The sequence below is a fragment of the Pollicipes pollicipes genome, unplaced genomic scaffold (genome assembly GCF_011947565.3).
Source record: "Pollicipes pollicipes isolate AB1234 unplaced genomic scaffold, Ppol_2.1 Scaffold_2555;HRSCAF=2994_pilon_pilon_pilon, whole genome shotgun sequence".
NCBI classification, from domain to species: domain Eukaryota; kingdom Metazoa; phylum Arthropoda; class Thecostraca; order Pollicipedomorpha; family Pollicipedidae; genus Pollicipes; species Pollicipes pollicipes.
The window spans coordinates 42,112,528-42,136,149 of NW_023596136.1; the positions used below are offsets into that span (position 1 = coordinate 42,112,528).

Below are 23,622 nucleotides of genomic sequence, written 5' to 3' on the forward strand. Positions count from 1 at the left end.
TTTCACAAGCCTCGCGAAGGCGACGGTTTCTGCTCCAGCAACGCAGTTCCGAAACCCGGAGGCCACATACCAGTGATCTTCGAGGAAGTGGTCTGTCAGAAGTCACCCCCCCCCCCCCCCCTCCCGGCAGCTTGCCTCGCTGCTCGGCATCGAACGCCGTGGGACACACCGTGCTCTGCAAACATCCACACTACATAAATAGCAAAATATGACGCCTTAATAACGCAGTTTGTGTTTTCCAGCGATTCTCCTTATCTGTATAGTGATTACTTGCGTTTTGTATCTGGATGAATCACGTAAGTATGCCAGCGCGAGTCGTACCATCCTGAAAACTGATTTGATCAACGACTACGAGTGCTTTTATAAGCTTATATGCGCTTACGAACCACATTAGCCCTACACACGCCTGCTCCAAACATCCTCAGTGTCCTGACTTGGCTGCAGACGCCACGGACGACCGTGGCGGATCAGCGTCGGACGGGTGCGCCGCGTCGCTCGCATCCGGCACGACCCGCGGGATGCGCCGGCTGGCGGGGGCGAGCACGGTCAGACCGGACGCTCCGACCCCCGGGCCAGCACACCCTGTCCGCCGCCAAAGCAGCGTTCCACAGCCGCGTGCTGCGCCGGCACAGAGCGTCTCCGCAGCGCCAGCGGCCCGGATGTCCGCCGCGACCGACGCAGGGGCGCCGGCCTCCTCTCCAGGCGCCGCCGGTCAGCGTCCGCCCGCCGCCGACGACCACCCGCGCGGCCGCCGACCCCGCCGTCCCGCCGTCTAACGACGGCTGTCGGCCGGCGGCCGCGCCGACCACGGCAAAGCGCCGGCTTTAGCGGCTCTTAGCAGGCGCCATTATAAAGATCACAGGCCGTGAGATAGCGGCCAGCGCCGAGCAGATATTAATTTCAGCGGACGGCGCCGCGGTCCGGCCGCCTCTCGCGTCCGGTTTGGCCGGCGCCCGCTCGGCCGCGGCCCCGGCACACGCACCGACCGGGCCGGCCGATTCCCCGGCCGGCGAGGCGCGGGCTGTTTTGCGGGCCGCGTCGGGACTGACGGCCGGCCTGCATAATCGAGTACGCGAGACGGCGGCCGCACTCGCTGCCGGTCCTGGCGCCGGCTCGCGCGGCGAGCTGGCGTACGGCTCACTCCCCGGCGTCTCCCGCTGAATTATCGATGGTGGCCGGCGGCCGGCAGTCCCGGCGACAGGCCAGGTAGCTCCGGGATTGGTACACGGCAGCGCGACGGATCCACGCCGAGTTTTGCACTAAATCATTTCCGGTGAACTACGTGTCAGAGCCCACGCCGAGAATGTATTGGCCGGAACTGCCTCCGGAGCATGTGTGAGGGAGGCTTTGGAACGACGGCTCAGTAGGCGACACGGTAAATACTGCGCGTTAGGCGCATTAATCATTTAGCTTCCACGCCCATAGGCACGTACACAACGGTAAACACGAAATGGCCCGAACGAAACTATTTCGGTACGAAATGTTGAAGCAGAAGCGCGCCTCAGTACAACCGAATACGAACATCAAAACGAAAACCCGCTCACATCAAACCCCCGCTTGGACAGTTCGGATGTATTCCACAAGAATATACCTGCTCAGTGGTCAACACGCTAGTCAGAGCTACACTCGCACTGTGACGGGTGGCTACGGCCACGGCCGGTCGTTGGGTCTCTGTTGCTTCTGGTGTGACTTCTGAGTGACCCAACGCCGTCACGGTGGGCCGTCGGGTCACACCGGCGCCCGTGAATGACCCACCGCGGTCAGGGACGGCCACCGGGTCACACTGGCGTCTCTACATGACCCGAAGCGGTCACGACCGGCCGTCGGGTCACACCGGCGCCCCTGAGTGACCCGCCGCGGTCACGGACGGCCACCGGGTCACACTGGCGTATCTACATGACTCGAGGCGGTCACGGTTGGTCGACGGGTCACACCGGCGCCTGAGTGATCCGCCGCGGTCACGGCCGGCCACCGGGTCACGCTGTCACCTCTGCGCCGTCCGGCCGTGGCGCCGCCCGCTCCTGTTCCTGCTCCTGCTCCTGCTCCTGCTGCTCGGGTCGGCAGCTCAGGTGGTCCGGCACCGGCTCGCGGGCGGTCTGGCGACGATCAGGACTCAGGTAGGTCAGGTCAGGTCATGTTAGGCGTCGCCCTTTGGCTGCTCACCGGCCGAACAGTGATGCGATCGATATAACCTCCCAGCATCAAATGGCATAGTGTAAGGCTCAGAGGACTGTGATGCTGCCGCAGAAGTGCGCTTCAGACCAGCGCCTCTGGCTCCCCTGGCGTCTCTATCGTCTCCGATGACTCCGTTGCCCCTGGCGTACCCGCGGCCCTGGTGCCCGCGCCCCGTCCCTGTTACCTCTGAAGTCTCTCGTGTCTCCGCCGCCCCTAGTGTCTCTGTTGCCTCTGGTGTCTTATATGTCTCCGTTGTCTCTCTGTTTTTCTTCACTTAGGTGTTTCTCGTGCCTCCGTTGCCCCTGGTCTCTGTTGCCCCTGGTGTCTGTTGCCTCCTATGCCTCCGTTGCCCCTGGTGTCTTTGATGCCTCTGGTGTCCCTCATGTCCTCGAGGCCTTTAGTGGCTCTTGCACCTTTCGTGTTTCCGTTACCTCAAGCTGTCTCTCGCGGCTCCGTCACCTCTGGTATTTTTCGTGACTCCGTTGCCTCTGGTGTATATCATGTCCTCATGGCCCCCATTGCCTCTCGTATTTTTCGTTTCCTCGTTGCTTTTGGTGTTTCTCGCGTTTAAGTAAACTCTGATGTCTCTGTCACCCCTGACATTTTTCGTGACTCCGTTGCCTCTAGTGTCTCTGTTGTCCCCGGCGTTTCTTGTGTTTCCGTTACCTCCAGTCGCCTCGCACAATAACAGCTCTTCCGCAGGCCAAGCGTAAATCTTGTTAGCTTCAAACAGCTGTCAGCCGAATAAAAAGCAACACGTGATCAAAAGGAGGTGGGTTTCATCTCAGCTAACAACGTGCTGACAGTTCGTAATCAGTGGCGCGGAAGTTCTTTGGGCGCTGCAAAAGTATCACACCGCCAACACGATAGAGACTGGGATGTGCCTTCCTACGCCTCAGAGGACACGAACATGTACGCCACACCAGGAGTTCCACGAAATAGAGTCGCAAGACCTACGCATCCCACACCGGTTATGTCGACGCCCTTGCTCAGTGGGCACTCAACCTTGATTCCGTGCAGTAGAACCCGACTCGACTAATGAAGCGTGTAGTTAATACTAACTTCGAGGCAGCCTCGTCAAGCTCTGTTGAGTTCACTTCGGTTATGAGTGAGGAAATTTTCTATTTAAATTGGCAAATCATTGCGACACAGTTTTTCTGTAGTAACAGCTTGATATATGCCACAAACCGGGCTGCATGTCAAGCCATTAAAGTCTTATGCAGTCATTTCTAGGCGGCATTAAGTCACGATTAAAAAAAAACATATATAACTTCTCTCCCACTGTACCAGGCAAAAGTTTTGAGCGTGATCGATTCAGTAATGACTCTAGCTGAATTCTATTAGTTCCAGAGCGGCTACAAACGGCAGATGGGACCGTGCCAATGTATTGTCCCGAATCCCTTACGTGACTTAAACATTAACACTTTGTTCGAGGGCCTTCACATGCCACTGTTGGAAATTCACGTTAAGATGTACAGCGAAGCGATCCGTGTTTCGTGTCGGGTGACGGCTGTACCGGCCTCTGTCTGGCACTGAGACTGGGACGTCCAGGACGGGGCCGTGCCAACGCTGTCATGGCCCCAGACGTCCGGGAGTGCCACCTCTCACGGAGACCTCCACTGAGCCCCCAGAGGCCAACCCACACGGGTGCCTCCAATCATTTAACACCCGCCCCTCACTGAGTGATCGCATGAGACCTCCGCCGAACTGACCCACCACGTGACCTCCGGTGATCTTCCCACCCATTCCCACCCACCCCACCAGCTCTGTAGATAGTCTTACTGACACCCACTCGGCAGTGACTTCTGGTGACTTTCCTGCGAGCGGACGGGCATCTGTGACCTCCGATGGTATTCCACCTGCACTACCCGCTTCATGACTTTCCACCACCTATCCACAGGCTTCTCACTCCACGACCTGTGACCACCTCAACGACCCCGCTCACATCGCGGCCCCGGTGACCTGTTCATCCACCGCCACTTACCCGCGTGACCTTCATGGAGATGCCCTCGGGCAGCATGCGCTGGGTGTACTCGAGGAAGGTGTCTGCCGTGCTGCCTGTCAGCCGCAGCAGCTCTAGCACGCGGAAGTATGTACGGATCTCGTATTGCACCTTGTGCTTGGCGAAGATGTGCACCGACTTGAGCAGCGACATGCGCTCGTGGTGGCGCGGCAGGTCGTAGCTGCCGGCAGAGGCGGGGGATGAGGCGGTGGCGGTGGGCAGACGGGGGGGGGGGGGGGGGGGGGCGGTGGCCAGGCTGCAGGCGGGAGTGAGGCGGTGGCGGTGGACAGGCTGGGGCTGGAAGGTAGGCGGTGGCGGTTAACATGCTGAGGGCGGGAGTGAGGCAGTGGCGGTCGACAGGCTGGAGAAGGGGGGGGGGGGGGGGCAGGGCGCCAGTGAGGCGGTGGCCGCGTAATGAGGCCACCTGAACGGCCGAGTGGCGCCGCGGCACCAGACACTGTCTCGAAGCTGCCCGGCGTACGAGGAGCCCTGACTCTTCGTCCGTCCGTCGCCCGCACCGCCGCACGACCGAGGTGACTGTATACCCCCCCCTCTCCCCCCCCCCCCGAAGCGGAACGGGAGGCGACCGCACACACTGCCCGTGGCGGAGCGAGAGGCGACTGCAGACACTACCCCGCAGCGGCGCGGAAGATGACTGCAGACACTGCCCCGAAGCGGAGCGGGAGGCGACTGCAGACACTCCTCCGAAGCGGCGCGGAAGGTCACTGCAGACACTGTCCCGCAGCGGCGCAGAGGTGACTGCAGATCCGCTCTGGAAACCTGGCGCCAGTGGTCCCCACCCTCTTCACCTGTGAACCGCTTCACCGACCCCGGCTCCGTGCCAGCCCTCCGTCGATCACAGCCCGCTGTGGTCTCTACAAAAAGATCTGCATCCCATACCGATATCAGACGTACGGCCCGCTGGCCAAGCTCGGGCCCGATTCGGCCGGGCGGCCAGCGTCAATATCGGCGCGCTCAATACGCCGCTATGAATGCGCCAGCTTCGAGTTTCCGCCTGAATTCAGCGGCCGCATAATTTGGCCGGCGGCGGCGGCGGCAAGTTGTGCGGGGCGAGAAGCGACGGCCGTCGACGCCTGGGGAGGGGGAGGGAACGGAAGCAGCCGGCGCTGCGGACCCGGGGTCACTGCCGTGTTGCTGGCTATGACGGGTGTCTGGGAAGCACTCTGATTTTTAAAAAAAAAACGCTTATCGTTGGATTATCCGTCACCCCAGCTGATGATCGAGTTATAACAACAAAAAGTCGAGAAAAGTGGCGTTACATCGTTTTCATTCTCATCAACACACAAAAAGAGTCACCCACTCGTCATGGCATGCATGACATGAAGCGGACGTGACGTGGGCCGGCTCTCCCCCCAGGTTCATACTGAAACGTGACGTGAACCGCTCCCTCGCAGACTCACACCGAGACGTGACGTGGGCCGGTCCTCCCAGACTCACACCGAGACGTGACGTGGGCCGGCCCTCCCAGACTCACGCCGAGACGTGACGTGGGCCGGCCCTCCCAAACTCACACCCAGACGTGGCGTGGGCCGCCCCCTCCCAAACTTACACCCAGACGTGGCGTGGACCGCCCCCTCCCAGACTCACACCGAGACGTGACGTCATTCTGGCGATGGACGACTGTTACGACAAGGACGACTGTCACGACGACTGTCACGACGACTGTCCGATATGCAGCTCATTTTCGCAAAGCCACTTAACATGCTTCCAATGGGTCCAATCCAATGGATCTTTATACATCAAAATTGCCCAAGCAAAGGAAAAGCAAGTCTCTCAACGCAATTTGTGTAAAATGGTGACTAGAACGACCTGAATACGCTTGCTAAAAACGCACGTTGCTCTCCTGTCTCGTGCTTCGTGCCTTTAAGCTCCACGATGATGTCACATGCCACGTTTGCCGCATCTGCTGGCTATTGGTATGCGGGCACGTGGCACGCATTGTCTGCCAGAACCTCCGCTCGTTTCAAAATGAAGTTGCCGAGCATGCCTAAGTGATGCGGTGACAAGCCTTGTGCGTATGTAACAAAGTGAAGTTATTTTCGCATATATCATGCATTTTTGCAACTGATAATCATGCCTTACTACTTTGTTGTTGTTGTTGATTGGAGTTTTAGGGCGCGTCGACTACTGCGGTCATTTTGCGCCCATAACAGCCCAATGACTAGCTTCGGAGTGTGACTATGAAATGACTAGAAAATACGTATTATTCAGAAATATAGACGGCTGAGTCGTACCAGGAGCGCGTCATTGATACGAAATTTTTGGCAGCCTAAAAACTTCCTACACGCGGTATCAACTATTCAGGCAGGCGTATATAAAGTGCAGAACTTAACATGCGATACAAACCTGAGGGTATGTTCGATATATGGTGACCTGTCACAGCGTAAATCGGAGAGCGCCAGGGACGGCGCCGCCGGGCCAAAGTACCTCAGACGCTCGACGCGTAGTGTGGGGCAGCATACGAGCACATGTTCCACTGTGAGCGTGGTGTTGCAGTGGCAACATCGTGGTAGTTCGTCGTGACATAGTAAGTGTCGATGTGTAGCATAAGTATGGCCGATCCGCAAGCGACACAGGGTTACTTCCTCCCGTCTGGACTTTCGATAGGGTGACTGCCATTCCTGAACAATCGGTTTAATGCTCTTCAGTTTGCTAGTGCCTATCACATCCCATGCGCTCTGCCATTCCTCGCGCAAAAAGGCAGAGATGGCCGAGCACAGGTCTGTAGCGGGTATCGGAAACACTCTGCGACAGGGACGACGAGTAGCACGCTTTGCGGCGGAGTCAGCCAGCTCATTTCCCGCGATGCCAACGTGGCTCGGGATCCAGCAAAGTACTACGGTCTTGCCAGCCCGGTACAGAGAGTCGAGACGCAGTAAGATATCCTGTATAAGGGGATTTACCGGATTAAAACACCTTAATGCCGAAAGGGCACTTAGGAAATCCGATAAAATCACGTGCAGACTGTCTTCGCCCACCTCTATAAAACAAGCGCCTTAATGATGGCCACAAGCTCTGCAGTATACACGGACGCATGGACTGGCAGTGTAAATGATCGCGTATCGGGACCACACACAAAAGCGGAACCAACACCCGTATCCGTTTTCGAGCCGTCTGTATACGTCATTGTGAACCCCTGATATGTTTCGATATGCTTCAGAGCTGTTGATCTGGCAAAGTACGGAATCATATTTTGTTTCCGAACCTCCGACAATGAGACGTCGACAGTTGGCGATACCATCACCCACGGAGCGGTCGGCAGGCTACGTGGGCGTGCCACACCCCGAAAACTTAAGCCGCTCTCATGAAGAACATTACGAACACGCACACAGAAAGGCGCCACACGTGTTGCTTGTCCGGACTGAAAAACATGGGATGTATGGCGTGAGAACACGGCGTCATGTGTTGGGTGGTTCGGGAATTGCGCGAGCTTACAAGCGTACCGCATTCCCAACAACTGTCTTCGGGTAGCCAGCGAAGGTTCGTTGGCTTCCACAAGCAAGCTGGCTGTCGGAGACGTACGAAATGCACCAGTAATGATTCTCAACGCAGCATGATGGACCGCATTCAAGATGCGTTTTACGGACTCAGAGGCGCCATCATATACAACACACGCATAGTCCAGCTTGGAGCGTATCAGTGAACGGTATAACAACAAAAGTGTTTTCCGATCTGCTCCGTACGATGTTCGTGCCACACATTTCAGTATGTTCAGTGCCTTAAAACACTTGTCACGCAGAGTGGTAAGATGCTCCCTGTAGGTCAAACGCTTATCAAAATGTAATCCCAAAAACCGTGCCGCCGTATTGCAGGGGATCGACTGTCCATAAAGCTTAAGCACCATGTCGGGACACTGACGCCGGCGTCGACAAAAGTGGACGGAAACTGTCTTCGAGGTGGAAAACCGTAACCCGTTGAGCATGCTCCATCTTTCCAAGCGAGCCACAACCAACTGCAACTGACGCGACATGGACGCTGCTGTGGCAGAGCTGCACCAGATGGCGAGGTCATCAACAAAAAGCGAGCGACCAATCGCCTGGGGAAGACTGTCCCCAACATCATTTATCATGACGGCAAACAACGCAACACTCAGTACACTGCCCTGGGGTATGCCGTTCTCTTGTGTGTATCTTTTCGAGCATACGGAACCGACACGGACGCGGAAGAAACGGCCAGCAAGAAAGTTCGCAAGAAAGGTAAGCATAGCTCCGCGTATGCCATACTGGAACAGCTTCCGTAAGATGCCATATCGCCAGGTGGTGTCGTAAGCCCTTTCAATATCGAAGAACACAGCTCCAACATGTCGCCTTTCCCTAAAAGACATGCGCACAGTTGAGTCCAAGGCTAAAAGATGATCAACGGTGCTACGGTTTTTCCTGCAACCACACTGCGTTCGAGAAGATATTGTTGCTTTCTAAAAACCAAGACAATCGTGTACGAACCATCCGCTCCAGGAGTTTGCACATACACGAGGTCAGCGCAATTGGACGGTAGTCAGATGGATTCTTCCCATTCTTGCCAGGTTTCAGCAACGGAACTATAAGCGACTCGGGCCAAGAAGTGGGGAACTCCCCCGTCTCCCACAACTGGTTGAACGCCACCAACATAGCTTGTGTCGCTGTTGGTGGAAGTCGCTGGAGCATATCATTATGAATTAAATCCGGGCCTTCTGCCACGCTGCGCAGAGAGCTAATGGCAGACGTCAGTTCAAACATTGTGAAAGGTTTGTTATATGAAAACTCTTCGGCTGTATGAAAGTTTATCTGGGCTGCTTCGCAACGAGCACGATGGCGTATGAAATCAGGAGCGGCAGTTGTCCGCCCACAACGCTCCGCGAACGCACGAGCCATTTCGTTCGCCACCTTAGAGGGGTCCAGTATGTCCTGGCCATTCATATGAAGTACGGGGTGCGGCACTGAGGACTGTTGGCCTGCTAAACGCTTCACCCGCGCCCAAACGACCGAAGTCGGCGTTTGGCAATTTAGCTGGCCCACATATAAACGCCAAGACGTACGCTTGGCTTCCACGACAGTACGTCGGGCTGCCGCCCGAGCTCGTCGAAAAGCGATTAAGTTGTCCGTAGTGCTGTGTCGATCGAAGTCTCGCAGGGCTTTTTTACGCGCACGTATAGCATCGCGGCACTGGTCCGTCCACCACGGAACAGGGGGACGATGTGGGACACCAGATGTACGTGGAATGCTTTCTTGTGCCGATCGTAAGATTGTGGAGGTGAGTTCTTCTATCGATGCAGGCACATCCGCCGAAACGGAAGCCAACCTGGTTTCCACCCGTGCCTGAAATTCATCCCAGTCAGCCTTTCTAAGATTCCACCGTTGTGGCCTGGAACCGAGAGCTGCTCCGTTCTGGTAGCGCAGCCAGATGGGGTAATGATCGCTGCCAAAGGCGTCGTTGTCAACGGACCATGTCAGGTGTACCGCCAGTTGGGGGCTTGAAAGACTCAAGTCCAGCGCCGATGTCTGGCCTGACGGCAGCGTCATGTGAGTTCGGGTCCCGGCGTTTAAAAGACAGAGTGATTCATCACGTAAAAAAATTTCGCAATGCCTGCCGCGGGTGTTGGTCTGGGCGCAGCCCCAAGATGTGTGGTGAGCATTAAAGTCACCCAGCAATAGAAGAGGCGGGGGAAGCTCGGTCACCAGAAATCTCATTTCTGCCGTCGGAAATGTAATACCAGGAGGTAAGTACAGCGAGCAGACGGTTATTGCACGACGCCCGAAAAGTATCTTAGCTGCAACAGCTTGCAGGTCAGAGTGTAAGACGACGCGCTGGGCAAAGACACTGTGGTGCACAGCCAAAAGAACTCCGCCATGTGCAATTGGATCAGCTGGCGTATCCCGACGCATTACGGTGTAGCTCGGGATACTAAAATGAGAGCCAGGTGCCAGTTTGGTCTCCTGCAGGCAGGCGATGGCGGGACAGCGCTCATTCAGAATGACTCTGAGATCGTGTACACTAGTTCTCACGCCCCTGCAGTTCCACTGTAAGATACTTGTCACAAAGCTAAGAGGTGAGGGTAGCCATTACACACCTGGCTCACCAGCACAGCGCGCAGAATATCACAGTCAATAAGCCTGCAAGGGGGTGCACTAAAAAGGGGTCAAAGTCACACTTTAAGACGCGACACGGTTCAAAAGAACTGGGCTGCGCCCGTTGCAGGACCGGACACCTCGGTCTGGGAGGTACGGCTCGATTCCGCAGAGCGGTGCTCCACTCTGGGCCGAATCCTTGGGCTTCCTCCGTCGGATGGAGACGGAGGACCAGTCGGGGGGCGCTTTGTGCCAGCGTGCCCAATCCTGGGTGGTGGAGGGGGAGGACCCATGGATGGGGCCCTGCCAGACGTCTGAGGACCAGCGGGAGGCTCAACTGGTTTTCTGGGCGATGGAGCACCGCTGCGAGGGATGGACTCCTTACCCGCCCCAGACGTACGGTTCGCCGCCTTTGCCCGTTCTTGTTCAGCCAGGCGCGCCCCCTTGGCATCGCGGGCGCGCCTGTCCGCCTCGTGCCGCTCCAACGTTTCTATCGCCAGCCCACATGTGTTCGCTGATGGAGTCGGAGGTGACGAAGGCAGCGGAGCACACGAAGTGGAGGCGGACGAAGGTGGCGAGGAAACCGATGTGGAGGCCGGTGGAGCCCGCGGGCCACGGCCACGCCGGACCACCGTCCAGCCCTCCTCTCCGGCAGGAGACGGCGGTGACGTGGGAGTCGGCAACGCGGAGGGTGCCGACCGGCCAGGGGGCGAAGAGATTGCCAGCACGGTCTCCTTCGACCGCTCCAGCGAGGGAGGGGGAGCCAGGGCTGCCAGATTTGAGTCCAGCGCCTGGTTCGTCGACACAACCGAGAGACCAAACGACTTCAAGAGCGCTACAAACTGAGCAGCGGTCATTTGATCAGTGAAGGTCGGACGTGCGTTGGAGGTCTTAGCTTTTTCGGCGTACGATGTTCTTGGGTGGCTCTCCTCGTACAATGTTCTGGCCTCGCGAAAAGAGATGTTGCGTGTGGTTTTAATGGATATAATTTCTTTTTCCTTCACGTAAGCTGGACACGTGCGGTCGTAAGTCGCGTGCGGAGCCTGGTCCTTGTCACAATTCACACAATGCACTCTCTCTGAGTCGCAAAGTTCCATTGCGTGTTCGGAGGAAGCGCATTTCCCACAGGCAGGCTTGTTGCGACAGTACTGTTTGGTATGACCAAATCGCTGGCAGTTGAAACATCGCATGGGGTTCGGAATGAAGAGGCGCACCTTGACACGTGCGTATCCCACACGTATCTCGGACGGCAAGTCAGGGCGACTGAACGTGAGTATGAGGTTGTTGGTGGGCACCAACCCTCCTCCCCTTCTGACGAGGATCCGTCGAACGGCGGTCACTCCAAACTCCGAGAGCTCCTCCACGATCTCTTCCTCGTCAACGTCACGTAGATCAAAACAGTTCACCACGCCCTGGACGAATTTTTGGTGTTGTGTGGTGTCGCTGTCATTGACACTGTTTTTTTCCAATTTACCGGCCCCATCCCGAACACTGTACGAAAATTCAGTTGCTTGCATAGCCCGATTCGCCTCCTGATCACTAGCAAATTCAACTTCTATTTTTCCATCCCGGAGCTTGTCACATCTTATAATTTTTCCAAATTTGTCGCAGCCATTTCTTCTCTGGAACGGTGAGAGGGACGCCAACCTAACCTCTTCACTGTGGAAGACGAGGATCCGTGGTCCGGGGATAGCAGAGTCCTTTCTGCATCCTTGGGTTATCGTGGTCCGACCCCCTTTCGGAGGACGGGTGTTTTTTGAGGTAGAAGATGCCATGCAGAAAGGGTTTTTCTTTCGGCACCGGGGCTCCCCACCCACCTCGGAGCCCAACTGGGGGACGGCCCACTCACCAGTTGGTGGTGGTGCCGCCAGGGCTACCTCGGTGCTATACGGGGCGGACGACGCCTCCCGCACGGCCAGGTGTAACCGGGGAGACCCCTCCCCGTCCTGACCGTGGTTCAGCGCCGCCGCCCCTTGACCCCTTAAGCCGCTGCGCGCGGCCAGGCGCCCCAAGCGGAGACCCGCAAGGAGCACCTAACCGCAACGCGAGCGACAAGCCGCTAGACCCGTGTGGGGCCCCACGGGCCCCCCACGCCCCCGGATATTCTGGCCAAAGTGGAGTGTTGGGACGCGCCGTGGCTGACCCGCACGACGCGCCCCTCAGCCACCAGGATCCGATCAACCCGGGGACGTGGGCGAGGGGGCACGGCGACCCCGATAAAACGAGGATGAGGAGTGGTGATAGGGCCGGATGCGGGAGTGCGGGTAAAGTGGAAGGAGCGGGCAGGACAAGGAGCAGGAGCTCACGTACCGCCAGGGTCGCTACGCCCTGAGAGGAACAGCTTGCGCTGTCCACCCGTTACCGGAGCTGGGACCCGAGGGGGCGCTAGTCCCCTACACCGACCGAAGCCGGTGCCCCTGCGGGGTGCCTTACTACTTTAACGCAAGCATGGACTACATTGGACTACAGCATGGTCACGCGCTCAGCAGAATAGTTCTCTCAGTGTGCAATAAAACAAACACTACCTGGCCAAACGTATTTCACAGATTTCGCATTTCAATAGGGGCCCGCCAGGCCTGTGTGGCGGCGCCGGCGGCCTGTGGTCCGGGCCTGTGTGGCGGCGTCGGCGGCCTGCGGTCCGGGCCCGCGTGGCGGCGCCGGCGGCCTGTAGTCCGGGCCTGTGTGGCGGCGCCGGCCGCCTGTGGTCCGGGCCGCGCCCCGGCCGACCGCACCCGGCATCCGGCTGTGAAGTAGCCTTCAGCGGCGCGTGGGGGCTGTGAGCGAGCGCCTGCTGGCGACCGCGGATTGGCACCAGCGTTGAGAGGCGGCTGGAGTGGTGCAGGCGTCACAGCTGAGGCGCCGCCCCGTCTGCTCCGTCCCCGGCGCGCCGACAGGCCAGTGGTGTCCGTGACGATGGAAATGGGATTTTATTAGCAAGTCCAACACCGATATTTGGCCTGCTACAATGATGCCTCATTCTAGGCTTTGTTTGCGTGTGTTTGGTGCTGGTATTATGGCGTTCGTCGCGATTCCTTTTGTAGAAAGGGGAATGGAAGAATCGCTGAAGGCTGCGGAAATAGTGAGTAACAACGTTCAGCCAGACGAATGCACTGAAACAACAGATGGATAGTTGCTCCAAAGGCAACATCAATATTACATCCTCATATATTATTTCACTTCACCCAGACGAAGGATTTCGTCCTAGGACGGACGGGCGCGAGCAGCTCGTGTCGTATCGAGGGCGGCAGTGAGAGCCACGCCCCCCCCCCCCCCGCCCGGGGGCGGCAGGGAGAGCCACGCTATCCCCGGCCGAGGACGGCAGAGAGAGCCATGCCACCCGGTGGGACGGCGGGGAGAGCCGTGCCACCCCCGGCCGAGGGCAGCAGGGAGAGCCATGCCAACCCCCGCCGAAGGCGGCAGGGAGAGCCATGCCACCCCCGGCCAAGGGCAGCAGGGGAGCCATGCCACCCGGTGGGACGGCAGGGAGAGCCGTGCCACCCCCGGCCGAGGGCAGCAGGGAGAGCCATGTCAACCCCCGCCGAAGGCGGCAGGGAGAGCCATGCCACCCCCGGCCGAGGGCAGCAGGGAGAGCCATGCCAACCCCCGCCGAAGGCGGCAGGGAGAGCCATGCCACCCCCGGCCGAGGACGGCAGGGAGAGCCACGCTACCCCGCGGGGGCGTGTCTCTATAACGGGCACCACACCCCAGCCGGACAGAGCAGCAGCGGGTAATGGTGCGGGCTCGCGCACCAGCCCGTTTAATTTGTTCCGGAAGATGATCCGTGATGATGAATGCCGCGGTCTGGTACACAAACGGGCGGCTGTTTGTTCGCAACGCTTACGACGTATCAGCACGAATAAATCACCGGCCGACACCAGTACGCGCGTCGCACGAGGGATAAGCGTGTTTATGCCAAGGCACCATTGTCAACCGTGGGGCATATAAACCCGCTCCCACCGAAGTTGGCTGGCAACACTGGGACTTCACGGTGCACCATGTGGCTTGTGGCAGTGTGACAAACGCGACTTTCCCAAATCAGGCAAGGTCGCGTGCCATCTCGACCGATTTAGAATCATTTGAAGAGTTATTCGATCTAGCAAGGAAATTCCTCCCACCATGGCGGGGCGAACCCAAAATGGCCATTTCCACGAGCCCAAGTGAACCCGAAACTAAGAGGACGGGCTCGACCTGCTCCGTATTCAAACTTCAGGCAACTGATGCAAAGTCGTGATGGCGGAACGGACGGATGGGGGAGGGGGGGGGGGGGGGCAGCCTACCGGCGTACGGCAACTCATATCCACGGAACGGGCGCCATGGCGTCGGGCGACTTCGCCCGCCACGCCTGGTTGTCCAGCTCGGCACATCCACAGCAGGGGACGCAGCCATTCGATGGACGCGGAGAACCCTGGGCATGCCGCAATGGCGCAGCCCATGCCACTGTTTCACATAGTTTCCATCACTCAGATGACCGTACACAGACGCGTGTACAAACGCACGAGCATGCCGCCGTGTGACCACGCACACAAACACGACAGGCTGACCCAGACGGAGGTGGTGTCCGCGCAGATAATAATCAAATTAATTAATCAATTTTTATTAATAAGTTGTATTTTCTATTTTATTATTTTATTAATTTTAGGTGAATTTTAAATCAACTACTTTTAATTAATTCTAATCAGTTTGATGATAGTCTGGAGATTGTTCGGCCATGCATGAACGGTTACGCCCACAGCCAGGAACCAGCCGTTTTCTTACCATGGGGCAGGTCTCCCAAAATATTGGCAACAGGCTCGCGATGCTCAACAGACCCCCTTTTTGCTAAATGAGTGTAAAAACAAGCTAACCAAGCGGCGTAAATGACAAGCAAACAGTTTTAGAATAACCCCTCACCGCTGGCCATTGATACGGGAGCTGAGACGGTACAAAACAACCAAAACAAAACACAACAACGCCCAATCTGGGACAGGACCTCGCCACTCGGCCGGCGGCGACGCTGCCGGCGCCGCTCGCGCCGCCGTACTCACATCTGACCGAGCTCGACGTTGAGGTGGCCGGCGGCCTGCTTCACGAACGCGGTGTAGGCGTCGAGCACGGCCGTGTCGTGCGTGCGCAGCTCCAGCTCGATCAGCGAGTAGAGCCGGTCGGGCGCCTGGTGCCGGGTCGGGTCGGCCGGCGGCGGCTCCGAGTGCAGGCCCCTGGCGGCCGGCCGCTGCGGGCGAGGGGGCGGACGCCGTCAGGGACTACGCACCGCCCCGATCCCATCTTCCCGCAACTCTAACTGGGCGTGCTGATGGTGTGGCAGAGCGGAACGCTCCATAACAATTCGGCGGAGTGTGAAACATGCTAAGCAGGAAAGCGGGCTCACGTAACAACGCTGGTAACCAGCCACAGCTTGAGGTTCAGTTGGTGCGCCCGGGTGCATGGCGCCGTGTCTACCCGGTACACCCTGTTTCTTATCTGCGCAGTAGTAAACACCTATGGAAGAAACACGGAAATTCATAATAAAATGGTCTTGGCGCATGCAAGAACTGATATTTGTAGAAAAAAAACATACTTCAGCATGATGGTGTTTCAACATCACTGATTTCCAACTGACAATGTCGCAAAGTACACACCACCCACAACAGCTGAGAACATATACCGGGCAGCCCACATATTCTGGGCCCACCACGATAACACAGACATAACCGTGAATCATCGGTAGGTGTTTTGTTGAGATTTCCAATTTGATGGTGTCATTCCTCGGTATGTAAAAATGGCGCATGCCAAGTTTAACCACCCTTAACACTGGTTCCAGCAACAACTTCCAGCCTCCAAATATTTCGCCCGCCTCGCAGTGGGGCGCGCAGGAGTCTGGCACCACTCGCAATGCAGCCCCGGCGGTGGTAGATGTCACTATTGCCTGCTGTCCGTCGCCAGGCCGCGGTTCTGGCGCCCGGAACGTGGCGTCCCGCTGCCGACGCTACCGCCAGGAACGGGCTGGGCCACGCCGGAACAAGGCCGGGCGAATCATGAGTAAGTATGCGCCAAAGGAACCCGGCAGCGAATGGGAGCTCTCCAATAACAGCTTACGTCCTGGGTAAAACGGAGGTACCGGATGGCCGGTCGGAGCCCACCTACGGCGCAGATGCGCCAGTGACGGCCATCCTGGCCCGCCACTGCCTGACGTCACGTTCTGCTTGTGGTGACAGAGTGACTTCTATCCAACCGAGTGACTTCTATGACAACTATCCAGCTGCGATTTGGTGCATACAACATAGTTAGAGCCATCCAGACAGGGAGCGCCGAGCGGGTTTCCAACAATTCAACTTTTCTCGCTATTTTTTCCTTGATACATAAGCATCGCGGGGCTCCTGCTACCTCTCATGGCCAGCCACGCGTTGCCACTTGTTCGGTGTTCCCTGCTCACTGACTGAAATCCGTCACCGATTGTGGCGGCAGCCAAGTTTCAAACACAATTTCGCAGACCGCCTGCTCCAGAGTTAGATGAATGGCTGGCCACTCTCCGCGGCCTCCAGGGACGGTGACAGCTCCACTGCAGCCTCCAGAAAGCGCTGCTGCAGTCACTCTACGCTCTGTCCCATCTCTTCTTTCTGGAACGTTGCCATGGCGACTTGCCTCCAGGCGATCGACGGCGTCACGTGAACTTGCCGACGCGTTCTTTTGGTTTGAAGTAAAGCAGTCGCTTCCGTGTTGTCTTATCATTTTTCGCGCATCTGCAGTCTTCTGCATTGGTAAACGTTCACCTCGGTTTGTCCAGAATTTAATTGGGCTATGTTGTCTCCATGAACGATATCCTCACCTTATTGGAGCTGGACCGCATCCCCCTGGATTTGACATGCCTTTCTAACCAATTGTTTATCAAGGGGTATAACTACAAGTGTCCTTTCATTCAACCCGATCCGTTCGACTGGGGACACCCACAGCTTCAATCACATCCTCCGCTGTTGTTTTCGTACGGTCTAAACCAACGTCGATAACCGTTTCCCGGATATGATTGACACTAGTAAGAAAGGCGCTGACCAGCAAATTACATCTGCCGCTCCAGCAGAAAAGTTTCGATAATACTCAAAGTTTCGCGGGAATATGCCACTTAAAATAATTGCTTTGGTTTGGGAAAAGAACCTTTTCGGCTAGTGCTCGCCATTTCAGGGCTACGGGATAAATTCCAGACGTGAGCGGCGAGGTAACACCGCGGCCATCTGAGAGCCCTCCACTTTTCACGGTCTCGCATTTAGTATGTAAAGCCGATGAAATCGCGCTTTGCTTTTTCACGGAAAAGGTGTCATCGAAAACCCATCATCACTATCATATACTTTTACGTTCTCCGCAAAAAAACCTCTCCAGGGCAAGCATCAGAAGCACGCGGAATTACAATGACATCTGTAAAAATTGAAGGTATATGGTACAAAATACAAAGAACAAAATACATCGGCGATAAAAAATGTTTCGACTCGAAACGGTCATTACATTTACGCCTAGCGCTCCGATGCCCACCCCTCCCTCATCCGCGTACGAAATCCCGACACAGCGCCAGCTTCTGGCACTTTGACCGACGCTTCGCTCCAACCGACAGTGGCACGGAATCTGGACGCTCGCCGGACGCGCTCGGAGCGGACACGGCAGATGTGCCGCACTCCTGCCACTAAGCCTCAGGCTTCTCTGGCGAAACGTTCTCACGGTAACACAACGGGTCTTTCAGAAAGTGGTGCATGCATGTTATGCAGAAGACGGTGTACCACGGCAACACACGGCAACATGGTTGAGTACTCGGGGCTATTTTAGTTCATACCAGATTGACGTTAAACGCCCTTGATGATGGCAGGATCTGACCTTCCAGACGCCGTGCTGGCTATTTTCTGGGCGCGTTTAAGCTGCGTTGGGCTCCAATCTGCCCAGACAGTTGCACAACAAAGAATGCGTGGGAGCACCAATGCTTCCACGAGCACGTGCTGCACTTCATCTGGTAGCCGACGCAAAAATCTTGACAGGCAGGACAACGTGGCGAAGCAACGCTTCACTACAACAAACACATGCATTTCGAAAGTAAGATTCCTGCCCAGAACGACTCTCAAATTTTGTGCACAGCAAACAAACACAGCATAGCGTTAACAAACCCACTTCAAAATGAAACAAAACTGAATCGGTAGCGAAGACATGAGAACAAGGTTACGTTCTGCGGGGTTGATTTTCGGAGTATTCTGCACATTTCATGGCAGCGCTTTGCTCCGCTTGTACCGCCTGTTTCAGCCATCGTTGTTAATTGGAGTGACCGCAGTGGATAGCTCACATGCAGCCAGCGCATGAGACAGTCTTGGTGTAACATAAAACCGTCGTTACGTCACTGGTAATAAGTAAAGAGCACAGGCCCTCAAGCTGAGCCCGGCCCCGACCGTCAGTGAGCGGGATGGCAGCGGCGTTACCGCGGACCCTCCGACGGCATTTGCTCAGCCCGTCCCTGGACCAATGTCCGCACACGCCACACCAGCTCAGCGCGTCCAGCAGGCGGTCACGCTGCACGCTGTCGAAGGCCTTGTCTGTGGCAGCTGTCACGAGGCCATCGATCAGCCCTCGCTACACGTTGTTGGTGAGGCAAGTGAGTGGCCAACACCGCCAGCCTCGTGGATCACCCTTGCCGAAATTCGTGCTGCTGTTCACATCGGATCCAGTGGGGACACCTAGCGCCCCGCCAGCTGGGCATACACCAGACTTTCAACGCGCTCCATCACGGTAGGGAACATCGGCTTTGGCTCAAGTAGACCCAACAAGCCTATTGGGGCGGGGAAAAGGCCAAGCGAGCAATAGATATTATTATAGGTCACGGTGCTGCTATGTGCTTCTAGTGAATTATGGGACCTTTACAGCATGCATGCAATGGTCACGCCCTACTAAGCGTATTCACATTTCTAAGAAGGGAGGCAGCTACAGAAGATTGGAGTGAGGCCAATTATCGCCGTTGATCCCGCTGGTAGTTCGCTGTTGGTGGACACAGTCTCCGTGTACTGCAGTTCACCTTTAGTCGCTCCTGTACTCGTATCTGACATTTTTTATGCCATGTAATGTATGCAAGTCACGGAAAGAATGGAAAGTACCGTTTTAGGCTTTCATATGCTAGATGATATGAGCTCACTCACGAGGAACCTCTGGGAAAGATTGATTCATTTCCTTTCTCAAGCTGCATTAGTGCATATACATGTTCTAACTCATTGATCCATAGCACCGTAATGCTGACATAGGCTTGAGGCTATGTTCCCTAGCATTTCCTGTCCCAAAGCTGAAAACGCTCCTGCCACCGCACTTACATTTTTCTTGTAAATACTGACTGAGGCGCAAAGCATTGCATGTCGATACCGACAGGCATCCCTCATACAACCGCCTTGGCAGTCCATAATGCGCTTCAAGCACAGTTTGACCCCTCCCCGTCCTCCCCCCCCCCCCTCAAGCCTTGCAATCACTTCTGTTATGTCACTTTTTTATTGCAAAATCCACACACATTTTGCAACTGTTTTATTCACCGGAACTATCTCTTGCTTCTGTCAACGCAGGACGGTGCGAGTTACCCCGAGAAGATCACCATATTGGCAGGATGGCCAAATTTCTCGAGATCCACTACAATACCGTGCCCCGGAACCGCCCCTGCGCATGCTGTGGATCCGGAGGGGGCACAAAACGGGCAGAAAAAGCCCACTCCGCCCCGAACAGGGTTCACACGTCCCACCCACCCACCATTAGTGAATCAAAGCCAGCCCGTGCTTCGACACCAAGAGCGCTACCGACCGACGGCTTTGACGTCACGCCGTCCGGCGACGCGCAAACCATGACCTCCCTATGACCCCTTTCTTCGCAAACTAATTTCCTGTGCGAATAAAAAAACCCTAATTTCCTGCTGCGCCTCCCATGCTTTTTTCCTGCATGGCAACCGTACTCATATTGCAACTGTCTTATTGATCGGCACCAGGTAATGCTGCGAATGCAAGACATTGCGTGTAACCCTGCGGATATTCCATTCCGGCATGATCGCAACATTTCGCTGGCGGTCCCACCCAAAACCAGGGCTGAAGTCGGCTCTGTGCATGACACAAGTCCAGGGTTTGGGATAATACGTTACAAAGGTACTGCAGGAAAGTGCGACGATTTCAACGACCCACCCCAGTCGTGTCAGGGAAACCAGTGAAAAGACCCGATAACAGCTCAATCTACCACCCCATTGCCCGCGGTTGATACATTACATACCATGCACCATAGGGCTGATGGTCGGCATATTCCATCGGCCATAAGAAACGAACCCGGTCCGCGCGAGCACACCGCGAACGTTCGCGCGCAGCGGCTTTGATGTCGCGCCGCCAGGCGACGCACGCGCAAAAATAGCCCTATTGTTCTTCTCTTTGCGGGCTAGCTTCGTGTGCGGTGGCACGCACGGTGGTCCGGATTTAAAAGGACGGGCCTGACGTCGAAAGGTGCTTTAACGAGGAATGGTTGGTGGCCACAGCATTTTTATGCGCGTGCTGGGCACAGTAATTTCGCTATCAAAAGGGAACAGCTTTTGGACAACCCACCCTAATGGACATTACCTGAAGGTAGCTGGTTGCCTGGAGATGACGAATAGATGATGGAATGATGCACCTCTGGCAATGGAGACCCTGTGGACAAAAATGCGCTATGATACCCGCAAACGCAGCGTGCAAATTTCATGGACACAGCTGTATTAAGGTCAGCATCCCTCCTATATTTTAAACACTATTCAGCAATTCTGACTTTCAGTTTGGTTAGTTCACTTGAGACTACAAAGTGTCCGCCCATGTAGTTCTAGGTATGTTTCAAATTACTCCCGTTCATTCACCTCCACCGTTATTGTATGACTCGTCTCTACCCTCAACTATAAGCGCGGCATAGATCAAGTAACCACGGGTGTAACATCGAGAATTCCCTCCCATCATCCAACATCGCAAGATATGGTGGTCGCCTTCCTCAGAAATGCCCCTTCGTTACGGAGACAAAAATGTATCATTGCCAAATTTCAAGGTGTCCGGACTAAAATACCGCGGCCAAAACCTGAATGGAGGAGTCTAACGAAAAAGTGAAATAGCAAATAGCCGACATGGATAAAACCCAACAGAGGAAAATGTCAAATCCGAAAACTGAAGGACAAATGGTGAAAAGGGACAAAAGTCAACAGAGATTAAAGTCGAAGGAAAAATCAAAAACGGGAAAGTTAACAGGGACCAAAACCGAACAAGTAAGAAGGTGGAAGGGCAGAATGCCGAGGAAGATACCGGACAAACGCGGACAGGCATAAACGTCTAACATTTTTCTTAACTAGCATTTTTCTTGGGAACCGCTAAAAGAACCATCAATAACCAGGGCCTAGATTGAAACTAAGCCAAGGGATCGAGCGAGAATGAAAACATGGCTTGAAAAATGCACAGGGATCAAACAGGACCCAAATCCAGCCTGGAATTTAGCTGAAAGATCCAACAAGGGTTAAAATTCAATTTAATACGCAGTCATAAATCCCGCAAGAGCCAAGATCAAGCCCCTAAAATGGCGCTGACGATCCAACAGAAACAAGATCAGGGATAATGTCACGGGAATCCTAGAGAACCAGACCTCACCTGAAACTGATGCCAGGAACCAGTGGGTATCCATGCAGTGCACATCTTATCCACGTTGTACTCGTACATATCATGGGTGAATATGCAATATATCTTTAGTTCAGGCAATTAGCCTTCATTACTAGAACTGCCAAAAAGCAACCTGAGATCATGTTCACTAATGAGAGGATGTGAGGCCAGAACTAGAATCTGGTGCTTTCTGAGTGAGCAAATGGAAACCAAAAATCTGAGTCTGGGATGTGTGAGAAACTGGTGGGAAGCATAAGCCAGGACTCGGTCTTTGTGAATGAGGCAGTGGGAATCTCAACCATGAGCTCATGTCCTCATGTTCACATTAGGCTGTCATAAACAGCTAATCACCATAAAATGTTAAGGACTCTTGCTGTAAGACTGCAACAGGCCTTCTGTACATAACCACCTACATCTGTCATTGCCTAAAACAATCAAGTTACCTTAAATTCAATAGGAAAATGGATGTGAATGGAAAATCATGAACCTTGATATTCATGGGAATATTGGAAAACTGGTTATTGATGTGCCAAGTAGAGTTGACAACAATTGATGTTTATGCTGCCCCATATTATTATACATCTGTCACTGCACAGCAAATGAAGCTTCATGAATAATGTTGCAGAGTACATATCAGACAGCTGCATCACCCATAACTGAGACCTATCAAATTGAGACCCAAGCAGAAACTGCCAACACCAAATGTAAAGCCCACAGTGCAACAAAGTAAATTTCATCATAAAAAGTGCATACCTCGGAGGTTCAATGACTTTTAGAAAAAAGCACAGTATATTCTACAAATAATACAGGCCGTAAAATACAGCACGCATATTCCAAAAGAAAACAGGAGGGAACTGAACTTAAGTCGCCATCCAAGTCACGAACCTGGGATGACGCAAGTATACTGCCATGTCTGGCCATCTTTTGCAGGCATTTAGTGCCAGCGACAAGGAGCCTTCGATTCATAATTATTATTATTTATTACGATTGTCACTTTCGCGAACTCCCGCCGATCTGGTGTCACTTATCGCCCCAGCCTCTTGCCGAACATTGGATGTCTACTGAACACGCAAAGTCGCACGACGACGGTGCATGTATGTAGCAAAAGCGGCAGAATCGTATACAGAGCGGCACGTCATTTGGAAGCCGCACTTGGTTGGTCTCATTTCTCCTATACTCCTCGCACCAGCTATCGGGACGCCGACCTGACCGAAATTAGTTCCGCGAAGCGAAGCTGATCTGCTTCAACCAGCCAGCCTTTAGATACTCCAACAGTGAAAACAATACCTGGTCTGATTTGACCGGGTCTTTTTGGCCACATTCGCTCATTTCCGAGACAAACGACTCATCAAATCAATCTCGCAACTGTTAGGATTAGTCTTAATGGGGCAGGCAACTGGCAGTCAACACCGGCCGCCGTGAGCTGTCACTACAACCGGGCAGGACCCCCTGTCATGGAAGCCGTGAGGTAGACACGTTCCGAACGGAACAGGTCTCCTCATCCGTTCCAACCAGGCAGTAGCAATCGAGAATACTTCCTAGAATGGATCTCTCCTTTGCCGCCCACGGCGCCTTTACTTTTCTGGATGTTTCCAACTGCACGTTTAACTTACACATAGTGACCGTTCTCCAGCTCATAACTGGTAGCACTCCGCTTGTGGCGCATTCGAAAATGCGCCGCCGCGCCATCCCACACTCCATATGCGTCATTACGAACCAGATATCTACCTACTTTTGTCACACACAGGGACAAATTACG

The 23,622-nt window shown here is 55.1% G+C and overlaps 1 protein-coding gene across 1 annotated transcript; it reads right to left on the minus strand.

Moving 5' to 3' along the window:
• Positions 1-421: 421 nt before the first annotated feature.
• On the minus strand, positions 422-22,937 carry mRpS10 (mitochondrial ribosomal protein S10). The gene is made up of 7 exons (XM_037224815.1): positions 22,749-22,937; positions 21,855-21,981; positions 20,814-20,882; positions 15,267-15,451; positions 4,160-4,358; positions 2,032-2,096; positions 422-527 (listed from the first exon to the last, which is right to left on the minus strand). The coding sequence occupies exons 2-7, from the start codon at positions 21,921-21,923 to the stop codon at positions 422-424; spliced, it is 693 nt and encodes a 230-aa protein (XP_037080710.1). The 5' UTR covers positions 21,924-21,981; positions 22,749-22,937.
• Between the last annotated feature and the right edge of the window lie 685 nt (positions 22,938-23,622).